General features: G+C 38.0%; 1 protein-coding gene and 1 long non-coding RNA gene across 4 annotated transcripts in view; one reads left to right on the top strand and one right to left on the bottom strand.

The window, feature by feature from the left end:
- Nucleotides 1-250: 250 nt before the first annotated feature.
- Nucleotides 251-9,715, bottom strand: part of LOC140751037 (uncharacterized) — a 29,932-nt gene continuing 20,467 nt past the window's right edge. The window contains exons 3-6 of one of the 3 annotated variants that reach the window (XM_073084848.1): nucleotides 4,314-4,497; nucleotides 3,722-3,805; nucleotides 1,857-1,942; nucleotides 251-1,069 (exon numbers count right to left, since the gene is read on the bottom strand). In XM_073084848.1, coding sequence (XP_072940949.1) covers nucleotides 878-1,069; nucleotides 1,857-1,942; nucleotides 3,722-3,805; nucleotides 4,314-4,497 — 546 coding nt within the window. In that variant the 3' untranslated portion in view covers nucleotides 251-877. The remainder of the gene's footprint in view (nucleotides 1,070-1,856; nucleotides 1,943-3,721; nucleotides 3,806-4,313; nucleotides 4,498-9,715) is intronic. The other 2 variants (XM_073084849.1, XM_073084850.1) reach the window with 2 other exon arrangements.
- On the top strand, nucleotides 2,379-3,338 carry LOC140751018 (uncharacterized). Its single transcript, XR_012103264.1, has 2 exons — nucleotides 2,379-2,861; nucleotides 3,086-3,338. It is a non-coding gene; the product is annotated as an uncharacterized LOC140751018 (long non-coding RNA).

Genomic DNA, 9,715 nt, shown 5'->3' with positions numbered 1-9,715 from the left:
CTGATTGATATATATAATTAACATCAATTGACTAGCTGGTTAACTAGACTTAATTTAAATAAACGTGAGGAGACTCAAAGATAGAAATGAGCAGTGAGAAATTTGATAAAATTTTACAATAATAAATCGTCCGTCGACATAAAGACGTCCTGTTAAGTAGTCATTGTCGTTTATGGTTTTTGATTTACTTATATCCAAAACTAAGTATTGTTTGAAACGTTTTTGTAAGTTTGTATCATTTATATTCATCGAACTGCGCTTACGTTAACGATGGTGATTCTTTCCAAAAAGATCGATTCTTGAATTGATTCACATACAAAAAATCGACGCCCAAAGAATCGATACTCCAACAATCGGTGTACGATTCGATCTTTATGGATAAAGAGTACGAAAATAGCGAAAAAAATGTCATCATCAGGACCAAACACACTGAAATATTTGTCCGGCAGCAACCAACTTCGAAAAAATGTACTTTTGATTCAGTGAATCGATTCATTACTGGAGATGGATTAAAATGATCGATTTGTTTGATTAAAAGATCGATTCTTCGATTAATCAATTTCAGATCGCCATCTCTAGGTTAACACATAGAGATTTATACGATAATAACTTTGGATTATCCCAGGGCTTGGCGTGGTTATAGGCCACAATACTGGTAGATCTAGGTGGGATCGAAGTGGTTCAATCGTCGCCTCGAATCTAGATTATATACATACATTTGTCGGAGACTGAAGATCTTTTAGAGATGGGCAAAATTTATTAACTCTTTTACCGAAAAGTAGCTTCAGCGAAACTCCCTAAACAAAAATCAGGGATTTGCTAATGTGTTCCAATTTATATTTCATTCTCTTGCGAATATGTTTATATGTATATCATTTTATGAATACTGTTCCCGTACATCCCGTCTCAGCTTCATAGAGAGTGCAGTGGCGAGTCCCACAGACCACACGTCGTGTCTGTGTCTCGCGTGCCCGGCGTGCCCGCCGTGCCCCGCGTGGCCGGCGTGCGCGCGCAGCTCGCCCGGCGTGGGGAACGAGCGCGGGCACCACTGGCATTTGTGCGGCTTGTTCTGGAAATGGATTTTGTTATATAATACTAGTTGACCTGGCAAATGCTAAGAGTGAACAACAAATCACCTAGGGGTATGAAAAATAGATAGCCGATTCTCAGACCCACTGAATATGCATATAAAATTTGGTGAAAATCGGTAAAGCCGTTTTGGAGGAGTACTTTAACTAACATTGTGACACGAGATTTTTTATATATAAGAAAAGAGTAGCAGACGAGCATGCAGACCACCTGTTTTAAGTGGATCTTGTCACCCATGGACATCTGTAATCAATCCCAGATATGATACGATTAGATATTCCTACCGGTTGGCCACAGATGCGCCGCTACCCCTGAGGACTGCTGGATGCCTCGGAAAAGTATGTCTCTCTTACTACACCCTTCAAATCCGAACACAGCAGCGGTTAATGCTGCTGTTATGATGCAGAAATAGGTGTGGCGGTAATGCCGCCGGAGTCTAACCACAAAGGGTTCTACAACTTTCATTCATTTTCAATTTATTAATTTATTCTCAATGTATACACACTCACGCATAAAAAAGGACTTACATATGCAGAATGATTTTCGTTTATTATTTAATTAAATAAGTAGATAATTCCGTAATTTATTAATTCATTGGTAAATCTAATCAATATTATTTTCAGTCAGTCAATCAGTATGGTAATTCGGTTAATTTAATTCAGATTTCTGTTCTATCCACGACAATTATTATCCAAAAAAGTTTTAATTATAATAAGTCTTATAGCTAAAAATTAGTTACTTTCGCTTCATAAATTAAGACAACTTACCTTTGTGTGTGTCATTCGGTGATAGTATAGGTTGGAGCTCGCCGTGAAGCATTTACCACACTCGGGACATTTGTGAGGTTTTTCGCCTGCAATAAAAGTTATGGTGATATACTCATAAAGGTGGCCGGTCAACAGCAGAGACTCACTTATTTCTGTCTTATATTGGCAGTGTTAAACTTTGGTTTTCAGGGGGTAAAGGAAGCGTTCCGACTTAGTCGATATATAATAGTAGTATATAGTACTGAAAACTCAGAAGAATTCGCCTCATTCCGAGAGGAGTCCCGTGCCCAGCAGTGGGATAGTAATGGATTGATGACAATAAAGTACTAGATATGTTCCATCAGGTGTTAAGTGATCATTGACATACACAAACTTATCTTGGGTGTAGCCAATAGATTATGAGTGCTATCTACAGATGATCGCAACGATGCACTTGTGTTCATCTCAGTATATTCTACTTAATAAGAACATAACAAAACTTCTATTAATAAGTTTAGGAGTCGAGCTGAATCACTGAAACCTTAACACGTTAGCTGCGGAACGCGGCTTAAAACACCTCGTCCATGTCTGGTCGTTATAGCGGTAAGAAAAAACTTTAACTTCTCTGTGGTGCGAGAGGCATAACTTCCGTCTGGTTCAGTGTAGGAGAGTGATAACTATATGTTTGTGATGTGCTACTGATTCCTAGTTCTATGGTACACCAACCTAATGTCGGGTTTGTTAGACCTCGTACCGCACTGAACAAATAATAATGCTAACACAGTGCGGAATGAGGTTGGGAACGCCTCGTTTCCCCACGCACCTCGTACCGCACCCCACGCTAGCTTCACGTGGTTAGTGTTGTGCAACGCAGTCGAGGCTGCGTAGCGACGAAGTAGGACCGCTGTCTTTATGTTGAAAATTATCATGTCGAAACGTTGCCGAAAAAAGTTGATCATGGAGGAAGAAAAATCGGTTGAAAAATCTGAGCCAGAATCAGAATACAGGAAGATATTTCAAAAACAGGTAAGTCACAAATATACTCTGTCTAGGTGAAAGTCCAGTAGTGAGACTTGGCAGGCTAGGCGTATATCCGTATAGTAAGAAATTACATTATAGATAATTACGTTTCCTGTTATGGTTCAAACAAAAGTTAAGTAGCTACATTATTGATATAGGAAACGTAAGCAAAATCGTTACCGAGTATTCCGATTACTCTTTACCCTAATCTACTCGCTCCTACTTTTCAGAATCCACTGCAAAGAAAGCACATCATCTCGATAAGGGTCCAAAGAAGAAGAGATGTGTCGGATGCTACGAAAAACTCCGCACATTCTTGACATGACGTGAGGCAGACAAAAAAACCAAAAAAAATCTCACGGAATGCACTGTTTGCAAAAAACCTTATTGTCTGAAATGTTTCAATGAAAAACATCCATAACTTTTCCCCTTTTTGTATTCATTCTGTCCATAACGTTGATAAATAAAAACAATAAAATAAAATCGATATTTATTTTCCCATCACTAAATTATATGGAAACCTGCCATTTTTCAGTGCGGTCCGAGGTGCATTAGACCCACATTTTATTTTACCCATAGAATCTAAAGTAACGAATTTAACCAAGGGCGGCGGCAGTTTTAGGTTAATCAACTCATTGTTAATAATAATCAAGACAAAAACCGTCGATTTTGTCTTATTTGGCGCCAAAAAAAGGATTTTAGTCTCCTTCGGGCGGTGGGATTTAACACGCCTCGTGCCGCCACAATGTCGGATATAGGACGAGGTTTTAAAACAACTCGTAACGCAGTAATGGAAAGTACAGAAAAATCTGTGCCGCAGGGAACGTGTTAAGGGATTCTACCGTTTAATAACATGACGTCCGTACCTGTGTGTATCCGGCGATGGGTGTTCAAAGAGCTGGACGTGCTGAAACCCTTACTGCAGACGTTGCAGACGTGAGGTTTCTCTCCTGTCGTAGGAGAGAAATATTATGACAATTTTAAAATATTTCAGACTACTTCATGTATATTAAGACTGTAACATTAGATGCAACTGAAACTTAAATCATAAGTTTCTTATCATACTTTTTTTGAGTCTTTTTATAACGCACTAAAACCCCCCCGCTGGGAACCATCTTCGGCGTTTGGTGGAGAACTCGGGGATCTCCGACGGAACAACTGGAGTCCTCTTAAAACGATGCCCCTAATGGGTTCTGTGACCTCCTTAGAGAAAAGGTTCTACCTGAAGCCGATGATTGCTACATGCTTTGCCACTTCTGAGGAATAAGATGGCCGCCTTTATGAAAATTAGCCGACATCCACACTCTATCGAGATCTACTTTACCTACGCTAGAATACGTTGATATCTGACGTATCCTAGTGGTTCTACCGCCCCTCAAATTGGTTGATAATCTAATGAGCGGCTAAAGAAAGCGTAGGGTTAAACCGCGTAATGTAACAACCACCAGTATTACATACCTGTGTGGGTCCTCATATGCCTCTTTAACAGCGAAGGCCTATCAAAGGTCTTCAAGCAGACCTGGCACGGCAGCACGTTCTTCATGCTCGCAGCTCGTTGGGGCAACGAAACGTCCTTTTTATCACCAACGAGATTCGTTCTCTCGTACAACTTCACCAAGTGACTGTTCAAGCCTGCTAGAAACTTTAAATCTATTACGTTTATCATATTGTTAGAACTGGACTTTGTGGATAGGTCTAATGGTTCCGTTTGAATATCCATTATGGACAATTAAGTTTTATACTAATGAAAATGCCGCATATTAACAGTTTTATTGTTCAACCCAAATTGATTTGCTTGATCCACTAATTAATTCAACGATGTGCCATTAGTATCGCGATTTTCAAGGAAAATATTCAAGACATTTGTTCACAAATTTCCATGGATTACTGCCGTAGGTTTTCAGCAATTCGTCCTTAAATAGCCTAAGGGTTGACACGTACAAATGACGATGTTATATCGGCCAGTATTGAATTGTGTAACGGGGGTGTATCGAAATCGTTCGAGCATTGTGGTGACGGTAACAATGAGTTTTGTAGAGCACCGACCACTAATCGCCGTGATTTGACGATTTTTTTGTGTTTCACATGGAACGAAGATTTTCTTCTTCGTGGCCGTAGTCTTTCGTGGATGCGACATTTTCCCATCAATATCTCCTGTTCGTATTCCATTCCCAATGTAAGCTTTATAGGTATACGATCTGAAAAGTAGGTACCTATGTTATATCTCAAACATTTTACTGCTAATAATCATCATGTTTTAAAATATAGGACAGCAGCGTGAGCAGTATCAGGAGGTATAGGTAAGCCGGTTGACTTTTACTTTTGTAGTGGTTTCACAATGATTAAGGTAAAGTAACTGAACATTTTTATTGCAACATATCTACACTGTCTGATATTATGACAAATAGCCAAACATACGAAAAGTGAAGTACTTATGTATGTACCTATGCATTGCTACACCTAAGTTGACTATTGAAATGGGGACACGAAATAGTTCATACGAATTTGTCATTGGCTGTTGTCCATATTTTGGATTTATTTAATCTTTAGTCTCACTAATTCTATGTTTAGTCTCTACGGGAGGAGAGGAAGTGGTCTAACTCAAGACCACCACACATTTTTTGTGAAGGTAAACGAGCCAGTACAGTATAATCTTCTGTCACTACATATTTTATGGCAATTTTGATTTTCCAGCACCCTAACATTGTCCCCTCCAACATTTATCTACGCTCCATGTCTTGTACCTATCTATTGAAGAAAACGTAATCGCTTATAGAGGTGACGTGGCAACTGTCTGTTTGGATTCCCTTTGTGTGCAGAATGCTGGTATTTATCCGATGTTTGCGCATTATACCGTTTATACCACACTTAATGTCCCGGCACATTATGGGCACAATGGAGTTGATAAATTTCCGATTGCTTATTTTGGTAATTTACCTGTACCTATTGTGAGGTTGGAAAAATTGTTCTAAGTGAAAATATATTATTTATACACGGGTTTTCAAATTTAGATTTGTCTTTGAAAAATGATTACATGAAGAAATATTATTCTTATCTCATTTTGATTGCTTGATTTCTTTTTGATTTTCATGGATTGTCTTATGTCCGGCTGTCCGCCTATAGGATCTGTCCGGGTTTATGTATTTCCCTATATTTTAATTTGATGAACTATTCCGAGGTGTAGCACGAATATTAGTTTGCCACCTTTGGAATTCTAGGTTCCCGCTTAAGCAAATAATGTAGGAATTTGGTTAATGATCCATGTACCAATACCTGATCTAGGAAGAATGACCTGGTTAAGGTAGAGCAAAAGAACATATTTATATTCTGTCCCGGTCACGATTTTTACTTACAAAATTAATAACTGCGCTCTACTTACATTCATGTTATTTTATAAGTGAAATTAAAATGAGGTATTCTGTAAAACAAATACTAAACAAATACTGTAGGTACTTATCTATCTATTTGATGAGATTAGTGAATTAACCATAATGAGAAAAAACAACCGTTACCGAGAGTGGTATGGAAGGAAGTGATTTGCGGTTTCATTGTGCTTTCCGCCCCATACAACCCCGTACAACTGAGGGTAACTATAGCCATTACTGTAATAACTGGCGATGTGGGACAAGGTTTAATGTACCGCATGATGATATGCCTGTAAAGTAATACGCTAATAGCCTTTTAAGAATATTTGGTTTCGTTTTAGTTTTTCATATTAATTACAAATTGCTTTAGTTAGGTTATAGGTACGTTTGGTAGTTCAGATACATTAATTGGTAAGATATGATACATGGTAACACTGTAGAATTTTAGATTTGGTTTTAATTATACATGAAATACATAATCTACTTAATATCTAAGACCCATTTTATTAACATGTGGTTACAGGGGAATTAAAATAGAACTCTCACATAGTGCAACTATTTTTGGATGTATGAACATGATAAAGGTTGCAGATACTAAACAGTATCTGCAACCTTTATCATGTTCAATTAGAGAATGTCTCGAGTCTCCATTAAGACAATGTTGCCACCAATATGGAATGAAGGAATACGGTATGGATTTTCAGCTTATGTACTTAATGTTATCTTTACGTACCTCCCTACGTAAGTATTGGTTTCAGGTTGGACAGACCGAGGCTTATGAAAAGCGCATTTAAAAGCTATCAAAAGCATGTTTAAAGTTACTCGCACTTTAAAAAATATACGTCTTTTATTCGTAACTGAAATTCAGTGGGGCTAATTTAATGAGAAAGGAAATATCGATTGATTGGTACCTTTGGCGGTTTGGCCTCAAAAATACCTATCTATATGTACTGTTATATTTTAGCAACTCTTCCTACTTCTGTAACAGCAACTCAAAATGGAAATTTCAAAGAAAAAACGCTGGCAACTGGAAAGTGGAACTCCGTCGTCTTATTCAAATGCTGTGCAAATCGGATTTGGCCCGACTTGTTAAGAGCGCTTTGTTTAACTTTGCTTCCGCCCCTCGCTTGCGCTATTTTTATTTATTTCTATTGTTAAAAGCGGAAATAAAAGTTCTTAAAGAGCCTTTTTTAGTCTTCGTTTGAATTCGTATTTTTATTTAGAAGCTTCAATTTGTAACTTTACTCCAAATGAATCCATAATAATACACACAGTTGCATAAAAGAAAAAGTACCTACTCTTTATTTAGCATCAAATAATTGTTTAGGCCTAGAGTTATAGGTACCCCAAATCACAATCATGGAACAGAAATAACAAGATCACAATATTGGTCTATGTTCTTAAGATCTTCGATTCTAGATTCGAGCTCATCTTTTATATCATTGAGCTTACATTTAAATGATACATTAAGATTCCTATCCTGGCTTCCAGCTCAGTACCTAATTGTCGTTGGACGCTCATAAAACGGACAATGTTTGTGAGACTATAAGTAAAGAAATCGTTTCATATTGTGCTTTAGAAACGTTTGTGCAACAAGAACAGTAACACAGTTTATTAAAACTCGAGGCAGCGTACAAACGAATCTTCTGGCAATATTTGTGGAGCGGCGATCGATGCGCGCCTGTTGCATAAATGCATTAGTCTGAAGATAGGCGCCTCGCACTATCTCTGTGGCGTAAGTGATGAGAAATTAGCGATTTTGTATTCGCATTAGAACAGTTTCATGTGGTCGGATAAAGTTTTGATGGTGGTAGAACTAGAGGTGAGTAGGTAACTCAGATGTGACCCGGTTCAAATATTCAGATCACTTAATATATGATTTTGATCTACAGATCAAACCCAAACAGATCAGGGCAATTCAGGTCGCGGTTCACGGCGTTTCGTTCTACCGTAGAACTCTTTTTGGTTCTACTCCAGCGGCATCATCGCTACACCTATTTCTGCCTCATAACAGCAGTGTTAAGCGCTTCTGTGTTCTGGTTTGCTCGTCTGCTACTCCTGTATTATATAAAAAGGTTTGTTGCGTTCTGTTTATCTGTGGGTCGTTACGATTCCAATAGTTCAATGGCACATTTTTTCTAATGGCATAAAAGACTCCATTTCATAATTTACTCGTTTATTCGTAACTGGACTTCGGGAGCACTATATCGACACTTGTTTATTTAGCACAGCAGTGTTTAGGCGGTTGTACTGGTTGACATTATATTTTGTTATGTTAAGACATGAGAAATGGGGTATGAAAGTGACTATTACACCTGCTTAGAGGCAGCACCTATCTATAAGGTAGAAAAATACTGTGGCCGACACCGTCTAGGACTTTAATCTTATTGGGGATTGATTACACATTTCAAATATGTGTTGTGCTTGAATTTATTACATCTTTATTGTGTGCTAAACAGCATGCAGCAGCTAAAACTGTTGTTCATAACAAACCTTTATATAAATATTTTATTTACTATTTATTCCCTCGTCACACGCTGCAAACTCACAACTCGCGCCATAGCATCCGCCCTAAATTTATTCTTAATAAAGCGCGGAAAGGCCGGTCGGATGTATTTTTTGATATCTCTCACTTTGAGATGAAACGTAATCGAGCCTCCATTCTCCGGGGATTACACACCTCTCAATAGTGAGCTCAAAAGGTCATTTTTGGATCAATTTGTGGCGATATTGCTTCGGAACGCACTTATAAAGAACCGTCTGCAGTTTCCCGGCAATAAATGGCTCTTCTTTCTTTTTATTTGCCGGACGTGGGATTTCTTTTGTTGTGTTGTGGGTTTGTTTTATACATTGCAGGAAGATACGAGTAGGTACAGATATGACTTGTATTAAAAGGTTCTGTATCTTTTGATTACTGTCTCACTGTTAGACATCGATATTCCCTGAATTAGAAAGCCACATGGTTAAAAATACATTTTTAAAAATTGTGTAAAGAACTCTCAAGCATACCGCTCTATAGGTTTCCTTACAATCATTCCCTTCGTCATTAGGGTCGTCAATGGGTATACGAATTTAGAATAATGAGGGTTACGGCAGTAGTCCAGTGCTGGTTAATTCATTGTTGATTGGGTTTCTTCACTAGGTTTCTTCACCGTCAAAGCAAATGCTGATATTCATTTCTAATGATCTCGGAAATATTAATAAAGTGTGTTCGATACTAAAATCAAAATTTTTCGAACCGACGTTCTTAAAGTTTACACTTTTTTATAACAATGAAGTAGTAAACGAGCGAGCAGTCTTCCTGATGCCAATTAAGTAGTTACTTACTGCCGTCTACGGACATTGGTTACCAACTCCATACAGAATAACTCCTGTTTTACCTGAAGCCGATCACAGTGTTGCCACTTCTGAGAACAATGATCGCATCATGATTATTTAAGTCAGCCGTAATAATAAGTATGTGTGGGTATTAAACTAAATGTTTCTTATTAGGAA

The sequence above is a fragment of the Epargyreus clarus genome, unplaced genomic scaffold (assembly GCF_041222505.1).
Source record: "Epargyreus clarus isolate Ecla_fem2 unplaced genomic scaffold, WU_Ecla_fem_2.2 ptg000021l, whole genome shotgun sequence".
Taxonomy (NCBI): domain Eukaryota; kingdom Metazoa; phylum Arthropoda; class Insecta; order Lepidoptera; family Hesperiidae; genus Epargyreus; species Epargyreus clarus.
The sequence above is the reverse complement of the archived record's forward strand: the minus strand, read 5'-3'. Positions and strand labels throughout refer to the sequence as shown.